General features: G+C 38.2%; 2 protein-coding genes across 51 annotated transcripts in view; both read left to right on the top strand.

Moving 5' to 3' along the window:
• Positions 1-2,772: 2,772 nt before the first annotated feature.
• LOC122626877 (endocuticle structural glycoprotein ABD-4-like) lies at positions 2,773-4,273 on the top strand. Its single transcript, XM_043807391.1, has 4 exons — positions 2,773-2,934; positions 3,103-3,233; positions 3,461-3,614; positions 3,702-4,273. Exons 1-4 carry the CDS (start codon positions 2,923-2,925, stop codon positions 3,918-3,920), a joined length of 516 nt encoding a protein of 171 aa, XP_043663326.1. The 5' UTR covers positions 2,773-2,922; the 3' UTR covers positions 3,921-4,273.
• A 2,610-nt stretch (positions 4,274-6,883) lies between these two features.
• Positions 6,884-23,315, top strand: part of LOC122626874 (calcium-activated potassium channel slowpoke) — a 71,029-nt gene continuing 54,597 nt past the window's right edge. For 24 of the 50 annotated variants that reach the window (XM_043807347.1, XM_043807350.1, XM_043807376.1 and 21 more), the window contains exons 1-5: positions 6,886-7,822; positions 16,924-16,985; positions 17,355-17,451; positions 17,609-17,872; positions 18,039-18,206. In XM_043807347.1, coding sequence (XP_043663282.1) covers positions 7,517-7,822; positions 16,924-16,985; positions 17,355-17,451; positions 17,609-17,872; positions 18,039-18,206 — 897 coding nt within the window. In that variant the 5' untranslated portion in view covers positions 6,886-7,516. Of the gene's footprint in view, positions 7,823-16,923; positions 16,986-17,354; positions 17,452-17,608; positions 17,873-18,038; positions 18,207-23,315 lie in introns of all 50 variants that reach the window. The other 26 variants (XM_043807351.1, XM_043807380.1, XM_043807375.1 and 23 more) reach the window with 4 other exon arrangements.

Below are 23,315 nucleotides of genomic sequence, written 5' to 3'. Positions count from 1 at the left end.
ACACCTGGGCGAGCCGTATCCTGTCACGAAAATTACAATAACTTGACCGATCGCAACGCCTTTCCGTGATTTTAATACTTTTTTGTGCCTGCTTTTTTTTCTTTTCTTTACTTTCTTTTTTTATTATTTATATCAATCGTCACAAAAATGATTGATGGTCAAGATAAGATCGTGTCAGTTTTATCTGAAATTAATAAAACAAGAACGACGTTGAATAAATTGAAGAAAAAAAGTTATGAAAGATGGATCGACGGATTTACATCCATTGACTTACGACAAATTGGCAGGGTAATGGAGGAGTTAAGTAGAATTATTCATCGATTAATCATTTAGATGCACAATATGTCGATACAGGTGACCTTTTGAAGCTCCAATTATCACGATGCTCGAATCCTCGCACGTAGAAGCAAAGAGAAGAATCGAAGTACTGCTGACAGCTTGGCTCACTGGGCGTGGATCTTCTAAGATGAATTCCTTTCGCTTTCGTCACGGACCGGAAAGAAAAGAAGGGCAGAGCACAAAGAGAGGAGTCGGCCAGAAATGCCATAACGATTGCACAATAACTTTTAGCGATTTATTCGCCGAGTTACGGGAACGAGGCATCGTGGAATAGCAATGATCCTTTGAGATGATGATGATGATAATGATAATGATACTGATGATGATCGGTCATAGAAATCGTTACTTTTACATTAGGTGGAAAGTCAACTGCCGGGTCACGAGTTGTTTAGTTTCGATAGAACACCTACAAGTAAGAAAGAGTAGGATCAGAGATAAAGCAGTGAGAGAGTGAGAGAGAGAGAGAGAGAGAGAGAGAGAGAGGGAAAGGAAGGATAGACGATCACCTTAACTTCGTGGACAATGAATAGGATAAAGAGAGGAAGTAGCAAGATCATCGAGCGTCGGCAGTGATCTTGAATCTTGCCAATGATATATCCAAGAAATTACATCGTGTTCTATCAAGCTCGTAGAACTTATCGCCAGAAATTCGATAACTCCGTATCTATATACTTTCACGAGAGTTCCAGGAGTATCCTTGATTTATAGATGCACCATTTTATACTCGAGTCGTACCGTGAGAATATCGAGACACACGTCCCACACACTCGTTTCATCTGGAATTCAGTATATTTACGTGAATCACCTTTAGGCGTTTCGCGTAATGTTCGCAATGATCAAGAAGATACTTCGAAGTATGCGTGTTCGAATTAATCTTATATCTTACTTACGAGGTGTTCCTATCCGAGATATTGAAAATCTTCCAACTCCAAAGACTCTTTGTCGGGATCGGTAAGGATCTCTCCCGGGCTTTTGTCTCATCTACGATGGTTCTAGATCTCGCAGAATACTCTCGGAGTCTCGAGAATTATCTCAACCGGGTCTGACCTTTCTGGTTTTATTAACCACATTGACTTAGGTATGCCCCGTCATCTCTCTGAGCTTTCAGACTCACCAAGACGCGGATAGAAGGCATACCTTCGGGGGCCTCCCAAGCGAGCATCCTACTCGAGAATTATGCAAACCGATCCGCGCCTAGCCGTTCAATGCCCAACTTAAATTGCCTTACGTACCGCCTTCTTCTTTGGTTTCCTTCCATCGATTGAATCCGTCAATCCCTCTTCTCGTTCCTATCCAAATTGGGACGACTCACGTTGGAATCGAACGATCGATTTCATAACTTTTCATATCTCATTAAAATAATGAGCGAGAAATATTTCTTATAGAGTCATAATGATCTATGCACGCGTAATACCGTTGAGAACTTGAATACTTTGAAACAAAATATTCGATAAAGCGATAAACGATATCAGATAACGTTGTTAAAAATTTCGATATAATTAATATCGTTTGTTAAATTTTTATTTATTTCGATTAGAAATTAGAACATTTGGCTTTATTAAACGTCGGTTCATGGTATTTGTATTTATTTTATCTTCGCATATTCTCTTATAATTTTCAGGGACTCTCTTGCTCGTACCAACAAGCATTTCGCAAGCTCGATTAATAATGCTCGATCGAAAACGAGAAGAACATCGTCGAGTTGTTTTAATTTTATCATAGTTATGCAAAAATCTCTCAGAGCAAAGTTAGTTTCATCGAGTTCATACGTAAGCATATTACCATAGGTGAAAGAGTACATAACTCGCGATTATCGTTTTTTAGTTTGACTATGCTCACAGATCGCACGATCTACCTTTAAGCCGAGACGTCAGAGATATTACGACTTGCAGACGATCAGCGGTCCTATAGAGATGCAGGTAGATACGAGAGTTTGTGATGCTCTCTGGGAGTGGTCTCACCTAAGAACAATGCGTTTACGCCTTTGGATGGCGAAAAGCAGAGAGCGAATTATGAATATATCAGGAATGAAATCATCGTTGGTGATTGTAGGCTTTCATAAATGCGTTTACGAGTTGACAAGACATCACATTTTTTACTAATACTACGAAATAGTTAAACTTTCATTTATATCCTTCAATTTTGTTTCTTTTTCCTTTGTTTCGATTTAGAATCGTCGTACACGTAGTAGTATATTATTTATTTATATTTTTTATAAAACTATGTATTCACTTCCTAGAAATAATCATATTGGTTCATTGCGATAATACGTGGTAACATTGATTTGCTTATAAATAATAACAATACGTTAACGCTTTGAAAACATATGTACGTACAAGTAACTCCGGGATCCGTGTGACCTCGAACGTGGGGTTGAGGTGGGGCGGTGATGCGAGGGCGCTTAGAACAACTTGCGTGCTTGAGAGGAGAGGAGAATGGACATCGATGTGGTCTAGAGGAGCAGAGAGAAGGGAAGATCTTGAGCGTCTTCATACATATAAATGCCAGCGGTATTCGTAGTTTGTGCCACAGATTCGATACTCTTCAAATCGGCATCACGATCCTTGGAGAATCATCATCGTCATGCAGTACACAGTGAGTGTCTTCAAACTGGCATGTTCTTTTCCTTTCTCTCTTTCTCTCTCTTTCTCTCTCTTTCTCTCTCGAAGAATGTGTACATGTTCATTAAATCTTCGACATATTATAATCACATTCGTTTACGTTCGATTTACTGTAACTTTATCATATCTTTCGTAATCGCAGATACTGGTCCTCGCTCTTGTTGGCTCTGCCTTGGGACAATATGGAGGATTCAGAGGCTTCAATCAAAATCTCTTTCCGCAGACACCAAAGCCTAGTTATCAGCAACAGCCGCAATATCAACCGGAATACAAGTAAGTGATAGTTTCGATTTTCGCTATAATTTTTTATTGCTTTCATCTTCGTCCAGTGATATTCTCGATGCACAAATAATTTTATAATTATACAACATCAAGATTATCAAACTTCGAAATACTGCAAATTGATTAAAATCAAATTATCAAACATCCTTCGTAGCCCTTGTCTCGTAACGTCCAAAGAAATAAGAAAAAGTAAAGGTCATTTGTTTCTTTCTCTCCAGCCCATACAGTGGTCGGTTTATAGCGATTCGTAGTCAGCAACGTGATTCCTTCCCAGACGGCACGTACAACTGGAGCTACGAGACAGAAAATGGAATTTCAGCATCGGAAACGGGTCGTCCTAAGCCTGGTGGTGCACCTGGACAGCAAGGCGAGGTAATTTCGAATACATTTTTCAAGATAAGAGATATCTTATTGGATTTTGACCTTGATCGAGAAAACGTCCTTGACGTATAATCGTAGGCGGTGCAGGGTAGATTTTCATACACGGCACCCGACGGTACACCTATCCAAGTGGACTACGTAGCAGACGAAAATGGCTTCCGTCCTCAGGGTGCTCATTTACCAACGCCACCCCCGATCCCAGAGGCCATAAGACGTGCGCTAGCAGCCAATCCACCTGGACCAGACGATTCGAACTACGGACCGGCTTACAATCAAATACCATATAGAAGATATTAAAATCTTATTGGGTGTCGGGGGCGACGCCATTGCAGCTTCCTCGGTGTCAAGGACACCGCGCGATAGTTCGAACGACGTTCTTGCCTTTGGTTTCTTCCTTCTCTGCACAGCTTTCCTACATGGATGCAAGACCTCGTGTACGAACCTTCGAGAGAGAGAAAAAGAATAAGTGAATGTGAGAGAGAGAGAGAAAGAGAAAAAGAGAAAGAGAAAAATGCATAGGTTCGCGCACCAAAGCGTCATCGTTATATCTAACATATTTCTTTTTTTATTTTGCGGCAGGAAGGATGATGACATGATATTTGCCTAATCTATAACAGAGAAATTTCGTAATAAATCAATAAATCGTTTAATTACTTTGACATATTATTTCATGTCGACGATATATTGTAAGGGAAAGTAAACCAGTATCGATGGAAGAAAAAAAAATAATGGACGACGATCTATCGTTCCTTTCGAAGGATTACAAAACGGTATATTTTCTCTTTTACTTAGGTTAAATCCACGATCCACTAGTAAAACTCGTTTTTCATTATATATCTTGCATGATCTTATATAATCTTTAATTATTATCAAAGATATGTCGTTGATCGATCGAACAGTTTGGTTGGTCGGTAATCGTAGAGTGCCTTTTTTATCGTCGTCATCGTTGAACCTTGAAAGCTACGAGAGGGCGCTGGATTCATCGATTCGTTACGCAAACGTGACGAGGACCGTTACTATTTTCAATTACGCGTAGAAGATTTATGAATTCGATGGCCACAGCTTAAATCCTTTCTAAATCGCTATATCATTATTACGATTGAGTCGTTGGACGTCAATCCACGATAACGTTTGAGATTATAATGAAAGTAGAATTTACTATTTCTTCTATCGTCGTGTTATTTACGCTTGTCCTTTAAGTAAGTATTCCCATTTAGCAATGGTTAAACGTCGATAAATAACATCAAGAGATAGGAATACACGTAATTACAATCGTACTATAAAGATCAAGTATCAACGTTACATGGCATTACGTTCTAAGAAATTATTTTCATCGTCTCTCACTGGATAAACGTTGACGGTAAGTGTTTGAAATAATGTATTCGATCAAATTCGTATGTAAATAAAAAGAAAATTAGATCGAAAATGAAATTTTTTAATCGCGTCGACGTAAAGGGAAAAAATTCGTTTTGGCGGGTTTGACGTTAGCGCCGCTCGGCGGTGAGCTTTTGAAATTGATCAGCCGCATGTAGATTGGCGGATGCGGTGTGTCGTAGGGGTGACGGTGGGTTAGGGAGGAGAGGGATACGGGACGACTCGCAAGAGGGAGAGAGCGTGCGTCTCTCTACGTCAGGAAAAGCTTCGAGCTTATTGGTCCCGGTCCATTGTTGCGTATTGATTGCTGCGGAGCACTGGTATGGTCGTCGGGACCTTCGGTCGTCCTCGTCGTCGTCGTCGTCGTCGCCGCCGTCGCCGTCGTCGTCGGTGGTGTGCTGCAGCCCGATAGGCTAATAAAAACGAAACTTCGGTATACGCGCTCGAGAGTGATAGATGGTGCGAAACGAGAAATAGAGAAAGAAGAAGAAGAAGAAGAAGAAGAAGAAGAAGAAGTAAGAAAAGGAAGAGGAAGAAGAAGAAGAAGAGGAGAAGAAGAAGCAAAAGAGGAAGAGGAAGAAGAAGAAGGAGGTGGTGGTAGTGGTGGTGGTGGTGGTGGTGGTGGTAGTGGTGGTGGTGGTGGTGGTGGTGGTGGTGGTGGTGGTGGTGGCAGTGGTGGAGGTGGTGGTGGTGGAGGTGGCGGTGGTGGTTGTGCTGGTGGTGGTGGTGGTGGTGGTGCTACTGCTGCTGCTGCTACTACAGCGAGAGCCTTCTCGAATAACTCGACTATCCTTTATCTTCATTCGCCGAAGGTGGAACGTTTGTTCTTCGTGTTAGAAACGAACGAACGAACGAAGGAAGGAAGAAAGGAAGGAAGGAGCGAGAGAGCGAGAGAGCGAGCAAGTAAGCGGACGAACGAACGAACGAACGAACGAACGAACAAAAAAAGATACAAAGTGGTTCGTGTCGTAGTTATCGTCGCGACGTCGTCCTCGCTCAGGGGATAAAAGGGAAAGAGAGAGATAAAGAGAAAACAAAAGCAAAGTCTCGTTGTTGTTGGATACAGGGTATCGTTGAGTAACGAGTGCTTTTTCACGATTATTCACCTCACTTCGAGGAAATACAGGAAGAGAAGCAGAAGAGGAAGAAAAAGAAGGAGGAAGAGAAGAAGGTGGGAAGTGTCCGTCGCGCTCGGTGCCATATATACATGCACGCATACATGTATATATATACACACATGTACTATATATATTTATAAGTGTATATATATATATATACATAGATACATATATATATATTTATATATATACACTATATATACTGTATTGGAAAGACAACGGCATTGACTGCCGGTCGGGTCGTCCCCGTTGTCGCGAGTGAGCGCGAGTTAGTAGAAGAGGACACACGTTGCTCGACGACCGTTTTACTCGACGACGTGAAGGCGAGGCAACGCGACGCGACGCGACGCGAAGCGACGAGACGAGACGGGTCGAGACGAGACGAAACGAGAGACGGGATGAGACGACGAACCGAGTCGTTCCTTCGTCCACGGTGTTGACCGGGTGAAAACTTCCTCGCGCTCTCCTCTTTTCTTTAAGAGAAGGGGAGAGAGTAAATCGCTCGACGTTAAGCTGGTATATATACGCACCATACGTGGACGTTCAGTGAGAAGTGCGACACGTTGAGATAACGTCGAAATTGAACGAATAATAAACGTACTATATAACGACACAGAGAGACGTTACAGAACGTAAACAATTGTTACAAAAGGGGAAAGGTGTGCGTCGTTGTTGGGTGTTATCTTTACAAGTGGTAACTCGATCGGAGAAAAGAGAAAGGAAAGAAAGAAAGAAAGTGGGAAAGGTAGAGATAAACTGGGAAGCGGTGGGGGTGGGGTGGGGTGGGGGTTGATCGAGAGAGAGAGAGAGAGCGAGCGAGAGAGAAGAGGGGTAAGTAGGTAAAGGGCAAAAGAGCGAGGAGAGAGAGAGAGAGAGAGAGAGCGAGCGAGAGCAGTCGTCTCGCGGCCGAGTTGAGGTGGTGGAAAGAGAGAGTGGTGAACGCAGCAGCAGCAGCAGCAGCACGTACGTGGAAGAGGTGGCCGAGGGAAAAGAAGAAGAGGAGCAAGAGGAGGACGAGGAGGAAGAGAAGAAGAAGAGGAAGAAGAAGAAGGAGCTTGTCGAAAGGAGTAAGAGGGAGGAAGGAAGGGAAGCGCGATAGCGCGAAGAGAGCGGAAAGGAACTTGTTCTTGACGCTGATAGAGTCGACTGTGCAGGAAGAGGGGGAGGAGGAAGAGGAAGAAGAGGAAGAGGAAGAGGTGGAGGCGGGAGTGAGAGAGAGAGGAAGAGGAGGCGGTGGAAGAGAAAGGGCAGCAGCGGTGGAAGAGGAAGAAGGCGACGTTGGCCGCCGCGTGGCTTCGAAGGACGACGAAATTATGAAGCGTATAAAGTGCGTGCGATCGGCCATCATAGTAGCTGTTGGCCGGTGAATGTGTGATCCGGGGGCAGCAGAGATCCGCCGGAATGACGAGCGAAGAGACGCCGACCGAGCAGCCCCCGGTAGATGACTGCCTAAAGGAGCGAAAATGGTGGTGCTTCTTGCTGTCGAGCATCTTCACGTTCCTCGCCGGGCTGCTTATCGTCCTCCTCTGGCGCGCGTTCGCCTTCCTTTGCTGCCGAAAAGAGCCCGAATTCGCCCCAAATGACCCGAAGCAGAAGGAGCATAAGTCGAACCGCCATGGGAAGGAGTTCGAGGGAACTTTTATGACTGAGGCCAAAGATTGGGCCGGCGAGCTGATTTCCGGACAGACCACCACTGGACGTATTCTTGTAAGTAAAGAGAAAACTTTAAGAAAAATGAAAAAAAAAAGAAAGAAAGTAAGTTTCTTTATCTCCTTTTCTTTATTCTTCTTTTCTTTTCTTCATTTTCTCTTCTTCTTCTTTCTCACTTCGTTCGTCCCTTTGTAGATTCCTATTTTGCGCGCCCTTTCTTTTCTTTTTGTCTTCGCACGTTAAAAGCGTGATCGATTTATCTTTAGCCAACGTTTTAAAAATAGGTATATCTTTCGAATTTGAAAGAGTATCGTATTAACGACAAATAATAATACTCGTACAAAGTTTCAACCGTTCGACTTAGATGTTTATATGTCAACGTTGATACGCGCACGCAAATACGCGTTGGATGCATGCTCCTCCCCCTTTTTCTCTTTCTATCTCTTTCTCTTTCTATATCGCACGCGATGCGGCACTTTCACAGCGTACACATTTACAGCGTTCCATTTCTAATATCTACGTGACATAGGGGAAACTAAAGGAAACTCGGCGTTCACAGAAATCGAACGCGCTTGTTTATCGAGAATATTAAAGGGAGAAAGATAGTAGAGATGTGTCGAGCTTTAAAGCAACGTTTTGACCTTTACATTTTGTAAATACTTATCAAAACGAAGTAACGAACTACGTCGTACATTTCTGGAATAATAACAATAACAATAATAATAATAATTATCTTTCTTCTCGAACACTTCAGAGGAGAAGTTGTTAAAGGAAAATGAAAAAACAAAAAATAAAAACAAGGAATTTTTCATCATAGCGAAATTTCAGTAAAATCACAGTAACGTAGATGGCGTTGATAGTTCTCGAATGATAGAACAGTTTACGTAGTTGTATGTATGTGTTTTAGACTCGTTCGTTTTTTTGGAACAAAAAAAAATAAATAAAAAATAGAAAATAGTTAAGCGTGACGCAGTATCGAACAGGTTAGAAAGAGAAAAAAAAAGTCGACCATTGAAAGATAGCATGTGTTGGTTCGTTCGCGCGTGGCTTGCTTCTCGTGAAACGTCAAATTTGACGCCAGCCGCCAAATGAGCGATCTATTTCTGTTAAGTACCATTATCCATAAGAGTGATAGAGATAGGTAGAGAGAAAGAGAGCGAGAGAGACGGTTCAAGCGATCCACTTCGTCTCCATTTGCGATCTCTTCCGAACGATCGGGTTTAGAAAGGCTCGGTCTAACGATAATAAATCTCTCGTACGAATCGTGCGACATCCTCGATCGCAATCTCGTATCACGCAATCGAGAGTGTAATCGATATTTCCGTAACTCTTCTTTCACTTTCGATGTAATCTCAGCGTAATATGACGTCACCGAAGAAAACTTTAAAAAGGAAGAAAAGAAAGGAAATGCAATGGCAAAGAAACAAAGAATTTACTTTATTTGTTTATTTATTTACTTATTTATTTATTTATTTATTCATTTATTTATTTATTTATTCTGCTTTTCATTTTACTTTTTGCCTGGTATCCTTCGATTCGCGTTTTCATTAATTTTTTTCATTACTGTTTTTTTGTTTCCTCTTCTATCTTACTCCTTTCGTTTAATTTGGAAGGTGAAACGCGTAGGAAAATTAGCGAATCACCCCCTCGGATGTGCGCGCGTGCGCCCATCGTCGCATGATGTTTCGCGAGGAGCTCGCACAAGTATTGTACGTGGCCGGTGACCTAGTTCTCCCTGGGTGGATGGTTTCTACGCAGTGCGTGTGCTGCTTCACCCTAGAAACGGCTTTTCGTTGAGAGAAAGAGAGAGAGAGAGAGAGAGAGAGAGAGAGAGAGAGAGAGAGAGAGAGAGAGAAAGAAAGAAACCAAGAGAGCAAGAGAGAGGCGATCGAACTCGATATGTTCTTTTCGTCCTTTCTTATCCTTCATCCCCTACGATATCTTTTATCTTTCCCTTTCTCTTTTCTTGTAGACGCATGCCTTATCATCTCTCTCTTTCTCTTTCTCTCTCTCTCTCTCTCTCTCTCTCTGTCTCTCTCTCTCTCTCTCTCTCTCTCTCTCTCTCTCTCTCTATCTGTCTGTCTGTTTGTCTCTCTCTCTCTCTCTCTCTTTCTCCTTCTCCATTTATTATTGGTTAGAATATTTTATGTTCGACGTGTTCCACTTTTCTAGAATGTAAATTTTATTTCTTTTGTATATATTTAGTTCGATCGAGAAAAAGAGAAAAAAAAGAGATACAGATAACGTTTATTATTTCGTATCAGAAGACGAGGGTCACTTTATTTTTCTGTCGTCTATAATTGGACTTTAACCTTTGCACAACTAGCAATCGGAATGACCTAGCAAACGACCCACATAACGAAATCAGTTTCTTATTCTTTATACCTCTTCCTCCTACGATATACCTGCGTAACTTGTATATCCCAACGAGATTATTCCGTATATAGATGATAGGATATCGTTTCTCGATTCGTTGACGTCGTCGTCGTCGCCGTCTTCGTCTTTGTCTTCGTCTTCATCGTCGTCGTCGTCGTCGTCGTCGTCGTCGTCTAATTTCGCTCGACGTCAAGCGCTAACAAAGAATCGATAAACGAAACCTTTTCGGTTTGCCCTTTCGAGGTCATCCCGTGTATAATTTATAATCGATGCTACATATATCTTTGCTACTGATTGCCGAGGGTCCGCGAGGGATCGTGAGATATTTATTCGGACAGATCCTCTCTTTCTCCATTTCCTCCTTCTTCTTCTTCTTCTTCCTTTATTCTAATAATAAATATTTTGTATAGCTACCCCTTTATCTCCATTCTTCGGAGGATCGAAGAAACATATTTTAATAATCAATTATTAATAGAAAATCGAATTTCACCAAAAATTCTTAGCATTACGAATTAGAAGAGCGATGGTTTCAGTTTTCTTTCGAGAGAAGATCCCTTATTCTTAAACGTCTAAGACGTAAACGTATGGATCTTGATTGTCCCTTACACGTACATCACGCAAACTCGATCGATTAGGTGTCGGAAACACTTAGAATAATCTCCGATCGCTTTTACCTATCTCTTCCTCTTTCTATTAAGTCTAATCGTTTAAATACGATTTGCCTCGACTCGTTACGAAAATTTCACCGATGTATGATTTATTTGCGTTTTAGTATTTACATTTATTTCCTCGGTTTTTTGTTTTTCTTTTCTTTTTTTTTTTTCTTTTAATGATCTATACCGATCGATAACACGTGGTAATTTAGAAATAATACACGTGATCAGTAATTCTTATTAGCGAATAGCTCATCGAGTGATTAGTATTTTTCCATAAATGAAAATGAGGATCGTAACAGGTAATTTTTCGTGGGAAGCAACGAAAAGGATTAAGGATATGGATCATACTCCGAAAGGAAAGTAGATAACGGCGGTTGGCGACCGGCCAATATCCATTTCCAAGAATGTAACAGATTTGTCATGACGCCATTCGAAGTAAAATGTTAGGAGCGCGCTCCCGTCCGACTAACACGAATTTTACTGTGCCAAGGCCCATTATCGATAGTTCTCGCTGCGGATAGGATATAGAGATAAAGAAAAAGAGAGGGCTGGAGGGGGGAAGAGAGAGAGAGAGAGAGAAAGAGAGAGGGAGAGAGAGAAATACATGTACTCCTACTTTCGAATAAAAATATATTTTTTGATCTTTTCTTCTTTTTTCTTTCAAACGAAATATTGGATCATTATCGATCACTATCAAGAATACATGGAATAATGTTTTTCAATTGCATTTGGGGATCGATAAATGAACCAATCTCAATCTTCTCGTCGTTACGTGGTTCCCGTTCATTTCCGAACGTAATTAGCGTGTAATTAGTAGATCCGTTTCCAGCATCATCAATGCTCGACATCGATGAAACACCGAAACTAGTGTATACCTACGAATGGGGAATATTACAGGCGAGAGAGAGAAAGAAAGAGAGAGAGAGAGAGAGAGAGAGAGAGAGAGAGAGAGAGAGAGCTCGTTATACATCTGACGAGCGATTTTGAATCATTCGTCCTAGGAAATAGAATAATGCTAAACTTTGGCGGACATCGTTGGCAACGTTATTTGCCGGCGTATCGTGTTTACTTGCTATAACAACTTACGCCATGTTATTTGCTTTCTGCGTAGATTATTATCGAAAAATTTTCTTTGTGTACGTTATATATATATTTATTAAATAACGTATATAGTACAACGTTTTTTCTTTTTTATTAATTAATGTAACAATCATAAATCGGATACGAAGGATTATCGGATTAGAGAAATTCTGAAGGATTTTCTTCTAATCTTGGATATATTCTTCTATTATCTTCCATCTCCTTCTCTTTTTCTCTCGTATTCGCATTTCAACTACAAATCCGTACGATCGTTAGAATCCTCTCGTCTTATGTCATTGTCAAGAAAGAAAAGGGAAAGAAGGGTGAAACGTCGCTGATACGTAGGCCGGTAGTTTTCCACCGTCGAATTTCGCGTTTACTCGTATAAATAGTCGAATTAGATAAACCCGGTTCAATCTGCCGTTGGCGCGAAACGACGTAAAATTGGATGTACGCCATCTCGGGATGTAAAACTTTCTTGCCTGGTACCCTCTCGACTACCTCTCATCCTCCCTTTCGAATAACTCTCTCGTAGCAGTACTTTATTTTTTTTATACTCAGCAGAGAAGGTTTAAAAGAGGAGAAAGAGAGAGAGAAAGAGAGAGAAAGAGAAGGAACATATTGACGAAGATTCTTATTTCAAGCAGAGACTATGATTCACCGTTGTTATCTAAGTTGGATGACGATTCCAAGGATCGTTGATGATTCGTTCACGATCGAGATCATCGTTTCGTCACGGATATACCCAAGTCTCGAATAAGAGTTTCTATCGTATAGCTAACAAACACACGCACACGTATATGGAAACCTACATGTACTCGTAAAACAAGGATTTCAATTATCCAAATTAAGAATCGTTATTGCACAACAAAATCGTGAAAGATATGATCTCGTTTGCTTTTACTTATAAATCCGCCATACTTTCTTCATCGAATCAACTAATCTCGAATCTTTGATTCCGTTATTAACGAGCTATTATACTCGGAGAACGACGAATCGAACGACGAATTAAAAAGTAAGCCCGAGGCGAAGGAAATCCCTTGACGAAGTCCGAGTTCGTTCTCTCGTTCTTGACCTTCGACTTCCCTCCGTCCATCGGACTAAATGCATAAGGTTTAGGTTCTAACATAACGAAATTAGACGTGGCGTTAGGAACTAAATCTTATTCGATGCAATCATCCCTCCTTAAATCATCTTTCGATAAATTTCTTTTCTTCCTTCCTTTTCGATTGTATAAGATAATCGTCGTTACTAATTTATTATTAATTATTCAATCAATCGATTCTCAAGCGAACGTTTTTTTTCCCCCTTTTCTGTCCGACGATACTTTCCTTTAGTACGAAGAATCGAGGTCGATTTTTTTGCTGCAATTTTACGATTTAGAAATGAAATCCTTCATCGAAAGAAAGACGGAGAGAGAGATAGGAGAGATAGGGAGAGAGAGAGAGAGAAAGAGTATATGCATATGTCGTCTTGGTGACGACGAAAATAACCGAGGAGGCTCGTGACGAGACTGTCCGAGACCCACGCTAATTTTCATCCTAAAATAAGAACGGCAATCTTTATTTATAGCAAGGCGCGATAGGTCAGATTGTCCGCTCCTCAGGGCAAATTGCATTTTCTTAAGTAGCGCTCTGGCGCGCTCGAGACGTGAAAATTACACTACGTATGTATGTACGTACATATGTATCTTCGTAGGGGATGGAACAGGACGTCGGTGATAGTGCGAGGATAGAAGGTGTGGGGTAGAGGGGGTAGGGGTAGTAAGAGGTAGTGCCACTTCTACTTCACGAAGCGTTGAATGAAGTAGCTTTTGTAATAACTTTGCGAGAGTCGCTACGACTAAAGCGCGCTGCGTACATACCGTGTATATGTATGTGTATGCGTATAATGCAGCTGCATGAGGCGGTACATGCGAATCGATTAACGTGACACTTTTACATGTCCCGTGCTATATGTCTCTTTTTTTCTCTTTCCCTTTCTTTGTTTTCTTTTATTTTATTCAAAAAGTTAAAATAATTAAATTCGTTTTTTCTTCTCTTTTTTTATCTCCTTCTGTTTACCTCCTTTTTCTTTCTTTCTCTTTACACGAACATTTTCTACGATCATTATATTTATTTAACGCCAACGAAATATATATGTATATATACGATATATTTATTTATTTGTAATTTAAATAACAATGGGAATCAAGAGACAGTAGGACGCCGTAAAGAACTGTGCTCGCGATAAATAAATCTCTTACCAGATTGCACCGCTTCGGTTCACCCACCCAGCCCCGTTCGTTCCGGTTTCTTTCAAGGATCTCTCTAATTCCTGATAGGAAGAGACGAATAAACAGAGCACGTAAACAACTTGAAGTCTCAGTTAAGAAACTTAACAATCGGAAAGTACGAATTCGTCTTCCATCTTTTTCTTTTCCCCTTTCATTTCTTCCTCCCTTGTAGCCACGAACTTACCCTCAGTCCAGTTGTCCTTTCGAAGATGCAATTGGTCAGAAAAGCTTCCGGTAATGGAGAACGATCCCGGTGGTGATAACCCACTGACCTATATCTTCCTATCATGCTCCAGTAAGTGGGAGATATATATGTATATATATGTATACATACATACATACATACATACATACATACATACATGCATACATACATACATACATACATGCATACATACATACATACATACATACATACATACATACATACATACATGCATACATGCATACATACATACATACATACATACATACATACATACATACATACATACATACATACATACATACATACATACATACATACATACATACATACATACATACATACATACATACATACATACATACATACATACATACATACATACATACATACATACATACATACATATATATATATGCACATATATGTACCAAGAGTAAGCAAGAAAGAGAGAGGGATATATATATCCAGAACAAGCAAGAAAGAGAGACGGAGAGAGATACCAAAAGCAAACAAGGAAGGGACAGAGAGAGAGAGAGAGAGAGAGAGATATCAAGAGGAAGCAAAAGCGAGAATGAGAGAGAGAGAGAGAAAGAGAAGATCGGTGTTCGGGCGTGTGCTGAAGGGTTGGAAAGTAGTGAAACGCCACCTCGCGTTTCATTCGTTGCTGAAGGAGAGAGGAAGGAGGATGTACTGGAGATTTGAAATAGAGTGAATAAGAGAGAGAGGCATCCTTCTGCCTGAAAGAGGCAATAGAGAGAGAGAGAGAGAGAGAGAGAGAGAGAGAGAGAGAGAGAGAGAGAGAGAGAGAGAGAGAGAAGGAGAGAAGGAGAGAGAAAAGCGACAGCCTCGTGACCAGGTCAAACGCAAGTTCAAACGTAAAGCTTGTCTTACCCCCGTTGGAGTGCAGCTGTACTCGGTTAACCCGGTAACGTATAGGTGCCGACACGTTGCAGCTCGCGCTACGAACGAAGCGAGGGAGTCGGAGAGGGTTGCCACCGATCGATATCGGTGCTGGTGGTCACGGGTATAACATCCTCCTCCGGCCATACACGCGTTTATTGATAAAACTGACTCTTACTGCACCCCTCCGATATCTCCCTTCTCTCTCTCTCTCTCTCTCTTCCTCTCTCTCTCGCTTTATCTTCCTCTATCTTGATGTTTATTTCAGTAACGTTAACTTTACTTTGTGAAATTTTCTTCGATTCTCTACGAGTGAATCAACCAGTTTATTTACATTTTTATTATCATTATTTTTTTCTTTATCTTTCTTTACTTTTCTTTTCTTTTCTTTTCTTTTCTTTTCTTTTCTTTTCTTTTCTTTTCTTTTCTTTTCTTTTCTTTTCTTTAAAAAGATGAAAGTGAATTTGTATCGGAAATCGAAAGAATTTATTCGCGCAACTCGATTTGTTTCTTCTCATTTCAAGGTAGTTTCTAAATAATTTCTAAAGCAAATTTTTATAATTTAATATAAATTCGAACTTGTGACCTACCCTTCTTCGGATTATCCAGGCATTTAGATATTAAATCATGAATGAATAGCATTGTAAAGAGAATAATCGTGATTCAAAGTGTAATCAGCTGGGCTATTTCGAAAAGGATATATCATCTAGCTCCTCTTTGTGTTTCGGCTGATAGAGAAAGTTTGTAATAATAAACAAGTAGTATTTGTTTTCGTCGCCCACTCGGTATGGCCGTCATGTGGGAGAATGTGGCGAGGAGGGGTAAGAAGAAACTACTAGTGGGTGTCGAAACACGCATCGCGTTGGACAAATTTAACGAGCCACAAGCGAGAGTGCTTTAGTCGTGAACTTAACCATCAACTGATAATAATATATGAAAGAGAAGGAAGAGGAAATATAAAAAATAAAAGTGAGGGCCGATTTTGAGCATACGAAGCGGGAAATCGTTCGAAATTTAACGAGGTAGTATCTGGAACAGAGCCAAGTAACTTGAAATCGATCGTTGCGAGTGATGTAGCTTACCTAGGATATACGTACATACAAGACTTATGCCTCTTTAGTTATTTACATTACGTTTATATATATATATATATATATATATATATATATATATATATATATATTATGTATATATTAATGTATATGCGAGCTCTAGGACAACCGTGGGAGCTTCGATTCTCTTTGATAACTCATAAATTTTATCGTACTTTCGAATTTATGTTTTTTCATCTCTGTTTGTGTTTCATGTATTAAGGTATATGTATAAGTAGGTACCTGTGTTTGTGTGAAAGAATACGCACCATTCATAATACGGACATACGCACACGCACGTGGATGTACGCGCTTATTCTATGTTAAGCAAGATTTTATTTCCTAGTTGGTATACTCTAAAGTCTACGTTTCGTGTTTATTTTCACATCCTCCATCCTTTCGTTCCACTACTCTATCATCGGTTATAGTACCTACTCGAGAAACTTAAGACGTTATTGTTACTTTCTATCTCTGTCTGTCTCTCTCTCTTTCTCTCTCTTTCCTTTCAATTATTTATTTATTCTTAAAACAGGACGATCAAAGTAGCTGACATATTGTGTTTTCTATTTCAGGTGGTGCTAGTTTTCATTCTCAGTATAGCATCGCTTATAATATACTTCATCGATGCCTCCAGGTAAGAATTTTGTCTTCTGTTATTTGGTTATTATTATTAGTAATAATAGTATTAATATTACTATTATTATAGTCAATCTCGAAAAACAATTCGTTGAATTTTGCACAAGTAAACTCGACACTTAACCTTTTTCCTTGTCTGCTGTTCGCGTTTCTGCTGTCTGTCTATCGATTAAAAGAAAACCTTGTGCGTTGCACCTGTTGCAATTACTCGTCTCGTCTTGACAAAGGTCTTTACTTCATTCCCGCAAAGAATACCTTTCTTTCCCACTTTCCTTTTTCCTTTCCCACCATTTCTTTCTCTCTTCTTAAACAAGAATATTATTATCGATAATCCAACGATCGGGGACTTTTCTTTTTTCTGTTTTAGCGAGGAGGTGGAACGTTGCCAGAAATGGAGCAACAATTTTACTCAGCAGATAGACTTAGCTTTCAATATATTTTTTATGGTCTACTTTTTTATACGCGTAAGTAAACGATATTTTTAGAATTTTAGGATGAATGAAAGGAAAAGCGAAAAGAACAAATAAAACACACAGGAATAGAAATTTATATCGATCGATTGTACAAGGATCGATCATCTTGCCGTTTGTTTTTTTTTTTTTTTGTCTTTCCCGTAAACAGTTTATCGCCGCCAGTGACAAGCTGTGGTTCATGCTGGAGATGTACTCGTTCGTGGATTACTTTACGATACCACCGTCCTTCGTATCGATATATCTCGATCGGACGTGGATCGGACTGAGATTCCTCCGAGCCCTACGATTGATGACGGTCCCTGACATCCTCCAGTACCTCAACATTCTAAAGACATCGAGCTCCATTCGTCTCGCCCAACTCGTATCCATCTTCATCTCCGTCTGGTTGACCGCTGCTGGCATCATTCATTTGGTAAAAAAATTTTTTCAATTAGGTACATACGTATCTCACATCACGGAAAGGACGACTTCTCTTTCTCACAATTTCCTTTTTCTATATCTACTCGAAGACTCCCCCATTTAAATTTAATTAAACCGAGATCGTTGATCTTGATGATCCGAGAATAATTTCTTCACAGCTTGAAAACTCAGGGGATCCATTCGAGTTCACAAACCCGCAACAGCTTTCGTACTGGACCTGCGTGTATTTTCTAATCGTGACGATGTCCACGGTAGGATATGGCGACGTTTACTGCCAGACGGTCCTCGGCCGCACATTCCTAGTATTTTTTCTACTCGTCGGTTTGGTAAGTCCATTTTTATTATTTTCTCCTATAACGTCTATATATACATTACTATAGTATATATATATATCGTTATTATTATTATTATTATTATTATTATTATTATTATTATTATTATTATTATCGTTATCGTTATTATTATTGTTATGTCTAACGAAAAAAAAAAGAAAGAAAACGATATGTTTGATCCGTGAGTTTATATACACGAGTCACGAGAGGCCTCGTGTTAAATTACGAGCAAAATGAGTCGCTCGTACCACAAATCTTTACGATTATTTGTCAGAAAGAAAAACGAAAGATAAATATCAAAATGAATAATAAATAAGAAACGAAGGAATCGTCGAAATCTAAGAAACATATTGCTACTGGACGATCTATGGTTTTTCCGACGAGTTAGAAACACGTACATATTCGCTTGGTCGGTGAATTTGGTGAAACGTAAAAGAGGAACAAATTAATAATATATATATATATACTCGTGTTTTTTCTATCATGTTGTTCACCGTGGTCCAGTCTTAGAGTGAGAATTGAAATAAAAAAAAAAGACAAAATAATCATAATTATGTAAAAAGAAAAGAACAGTCAATAACAAAGAAACGAAACAAAAAAGAAATTGAAAAGAAAAAAAAATGAAAAAAGTCAAATGAAATTACGATCCCGTCGAAGATTGATCTTCCCCCCAAAGAGAGTTTACTAAATATTTTTTAGATAATAATTCAAATGATATACAGAGAAATCGAGCGTCGTCGATTAATTAGAACGTGGACCAGTCCTTACTCACCTAGGTTTTATTCGCTTCTCTACAAATCTATCATACAGTATGTTTCTACGAGACATACTTTAGAATACGAAGGATAATTTTGAAAAACGCGAGTTCTTCTGTTGTTTCGATGTGTTAGACGAATTCTCGATCCCCTTTAAAAGAAAAATTCGCTTTACGATATGTCAAAAAGTGACTTATTAAAAGGAAAAAAAAAATAAAAAAAAAAATAGAAAAAACAGTACAAAAAGAAAATAACACCGACCATAAAAGAGCCGAATTTTCTTTTTTCCCTTTTTTTTTCCTATTTTTTTTATTCGTTTCTCGGCCATCACCAGACGATTTTTGATTCGTCGTAGCGAGCTAAGGGTAGGGGGTTGTGTACCGAGCGTCGAGAATAAAAATAAAAATAAAATAAAATAAAATAAAATAAAATAAAAGAGAAAAAAATCGATATCGGAATTAGCTTTACTCATCTCCGGCGTTGGTCGTTGCAAAAATCATACGTTAACGCGGATCGCTGTTGTCGTCGTTGTTCCTATTAGAAAATCGTCCATTTAGAAATAAAAAATAAAATAAAATAAAAAAAAAGGGAAAATTTTGTTTGTGTGTCTCTGCGAGTCGCACACGCGCGCGCGCAGTTATACATATGTATGTGTATATATATATATATATATATATATATATATATATATATATACACATATGTATACATATATATATATATATATATACACATATGTATACATATGTATATAGAAATTTCTTTATATGTCCGTCCGCGCATATTTGTTTATTATAATTACGACGATCCGATGAAATATATAGTATATTTTAAAATTTGAGAGACTCCAATCATCGGCCCTTATTTGTCGAGCAGCACGCGTCAACACGGTCCGTTACCCGCACGGTCCATTTTTCTCTTAGGTTTTCTCTTCTTCTTCTTCTTCTTCTTCTTCTTCTTTTTCTTCTTCTTCTTTTTCTCTCTTTCTCTCTTTATTCTCAATAAATCTTAATCAATGGATTCTCAAAAAACAGATGAACCTTTTTTATCGAGTCTGAGATAAGACAAATTTTCTCGATCATTGTTGATCGTTACACCTAGCTTTCCTCTAATCAAGAAATACTATTTCGTCGCAATTGTTCTTGTCTTTTTTCTTTTTTTTTTTATATATATCTTTTTTATTATATCTAGAGAAAAAGAAGCTCGTGATTTATAGTTCGTAGTAGGTACATAATTCGATAAAAGTGTGCTTACGCCATATCGGTGCAATTTTTTTTTTATTTCTTCTTTTTCAATGCTTTCTTGCTTTTTCTCTCTCTCTCTCTCTTTCTCTCTCTCTCTCTCTCTCTCTCTCTCTCTCTCTCTCTCTCTCTCTCTGTCTATCTATCTCTCTCTCTGTCTAATGTTCTATTCGTCTCGTGTCCTATCTGTTCATCTATTTGCTCTCTCTTTCTCTTTATAATTATCGTATTATAAGAAATACGAAAATCGTAAAAACGTGATCGAGAAAAGCCACGATAAGACCTAGTATTTTCTTCGATTTTACATCATCTTTGTCATATCGTCGTGTTATAATTTATTAATTATTATATTATATTACATATATATTATATATATATATATATATATATATATCTTCAGCAAAAATAATTTACCTTTGTAAAATTAGCGCGATGTTTATTCTATATCGTATTTGTGACGTCCATAGTAGGAGAACGCTTATTCGTGTCGTCCATCGTGTGTCTTTCATGTTGTCAGAGAAACAAAATTCACAGAGAGATACGTTTTAGGATATTTGGGCATCCCTTCTCGTTGTCAATCACTTACGTGCAAAATAAAAAAAAAGAGAAAAAAATCAATCAACAAAAATTAGTTTCATTCATCGTCGCAACAGTTTGAAATTTTATTTTCTTTTTCTTTTTTTTTTCCATTCCTGTCACTCTACTTGCGTACAATTTCGACTCATCGAGTTTTGAAATACGAGTTAATTAATGAAACAAAATTGTAATCTCCCTCTCTGTCTTTCTCTTTATTATTACTTTTCTTTTTTTTTTTTTTTGGAATTTTATTTCAAAGCTTTGCTATACATGTACAAGTGTTTTATCCAGCAAGCATTAAATGAACGATATTTATTTCAACTATTATAGTACAATTGTAGTATTATAAATTTTTTTAAATTTTGTATTCAAATCGTATAGGCAGTGTCGTTATCAAATTTTAAAACACTCGAACTTTTTTTTATTATTATTACTTTCGAATCATTATTGCGTCGTTTCTTTGAAAAATATATGGTCCACTTCGAGACTGGATGTTGCAAAGAATCCTTTTCGTTTGAACGTTTTCTCTCTTTCTCTGTCTGTATCTTTCTCTCTCTCTCTCTCTCTCTTTCTCTTTCTCTCTATCTCTATCTCTATCTCTGTCTATATCGCTATCTCTCTTTCTCTCTCTTTCTCTCTTATGGCCATGAAACTTTATCGTGCAAAAGAAAAAGTGAAGAAACAAAAAAATAATAATAAAACAAGATTAAAAGTACTCGATAACTTTTTCCTTATATTATAAATAGTGAAATGTTGGTGTTTTGTGCGAGCTTCAATTTTTCACTGTCGTTCTTGCCTGTGTATATCTGTGTTCTATACATACATACTGTCCTCCGTGCGCTGATACGCTGCTGAAATATATTTCTACTAACTCACATTATTTCTGGCCGCTTAAAATTTGTTTTCCCGGATTACTCATCGTAGCAATACGTTTACCATTTATATACATATATATATTATATTATATTATTATATTGTATTCTCTAATCATTGGACGATATATAGTTTTAATCTTTTGTTTCGATTTTCGAATATTCATCATATGGCTGTTAGCGTTCGTGTGTAATCAGAAATATTTCGACAAATTGGACGATGACAAATTTCACTTTATATTTTTCGATAATTATCAAAAATAAAAATTAACGTTTCGATAGAAATTCGTCTAATTGTACGTCTAATTTGATGTTCTACACATGATGAACATTCGCCTTTATGTTTCATACAACGCTCGATACTACCTTTATAACCAAAAAATATTTTTTTTAAGTAAAAAACGAACGAACGAAACAAACAATATATATATATATATATATATATATATATATATATATATTATAAGATAAAAAATAAAAGAGGAGAAAAATTATTAAATTAAGCATTATATATATATATATATATATATATATATATATAATTAAAAAGATAAAAAGAATAAAAAACACGTAGCCACTCGATTATGAAAATATGCACCCTTGCGAAGGGAATTCTCATAAAATCCTCTCGCTCTCCGAACTGATGTAACTTCTTACTTGCGATCAATTTTAAGTTTCGTTCCGTCACTATTAGATTCGTATATCGATTGACGTAGAAAACGGAGTATGTAATTTCTCAGCTTTTAAATCGCCAGCACATTTTTATTCTTATTATTTATCATCGCGATTATTAGAATGGGATTAAAAGAAAAAAAGAAAAAAAAAGAGGAGAGTATGTGTCAGGTACATACATACCTTTTCGCAAATCGATCGACTCTCTTGTTCTTTCAAGCCATGTTTTTCTATGTACTTGTCAGTGTATCATCTATCTTTTAATCTATATATCTATATATCTATCTATCTATTTATCTATCTATCTATCCATCTATCTATCTATCCATCTATCTATCTATCTATCTATCTATCTATCTATCTCTTGCGTTGATTCGTTAAACTGCAGTGTCTTTGGTTGCTTGAGCCATATAGAAATAAAGAGACGAATTAAAAGGATCAAAAACAAATTGAACAGAAATGGAATCGCCAGAAGAAGATTTCTCGAGTGAAAGAAGAAATAGAAAGGATCAAAAAATAACAATGGTAAGGACAGATATCAAGATGTCATCAGGGTTAAATGCGGTACAACGAAAAAGAAAAAAAAAAAGAAGAGAAAACAACAGAATGGTCGATGTAATCGGCGTGAGAAATTGCTGATGCTTATAATTATATTTGAATGTTCTATAATTCTATATAAAAAAACATAGAACGGATTCACCGAGCTATTCGCCTTTATCTTTTGCTTGCCAGTCAGATAAATGTCATGCTTATAGCCTCTTTCTCTCTCTCTCTCTCTCTCTCTCTCTCTCTCTCTCTCTCTATTCCCTTCTCACTCTATTTCACTCTCTATCTCTTTCGATCTCTTATCCTCTCTTTCACAAGATTTACAGTTCGCAGCAACGAACGATGCCTCTTTATTTGAAGCATCAACTTACCGCATTTCTCTTTCCACTTGTATATACATACATGTATATCTTTCTCTCTCTTTTTCTATCTCTCTCTCTC

The sequence above is a fragment of the Vespula pensylvanica genome, chromosome 2 (genome assembly GCF_014466175.1).
Source record: "Vespula pensylvanica isolate Volc-1 chromosome 2, ASM1446617v1, whole genome shotgun sequence".
NCBI lineage: Eukaryota > Metazoa > Arthropoda > Insecta > Hymenoptera > Vespidae > Vespula > Vespula pensylvanica.
The sequence above is the reverse complement of the archived record's forward strand: the minus strand, read 5'-3'. Positions and strand labels throughout refer to the sequence as shown.

Excerpts from the sequence above, each read along its gene's own strand:
- LOC122626877 (XM_043807391.1), top strand. Across the intron at positions 3,234-3,460 it reads CAATATCAACCGGAATACAA|CCCATACAGTGGTCGGTTTA; the intron begins GTAAGTGATAGT and ends CTTTCTCTCCAG. Across the intron at positions 3,615-3,701 it reads CACCTGGACAGCAAGGCGAG|GCGGTGCAGGGTAGATTTTC; the intron begins GTAATTTCGAAT and ends GTATAATCGTAG.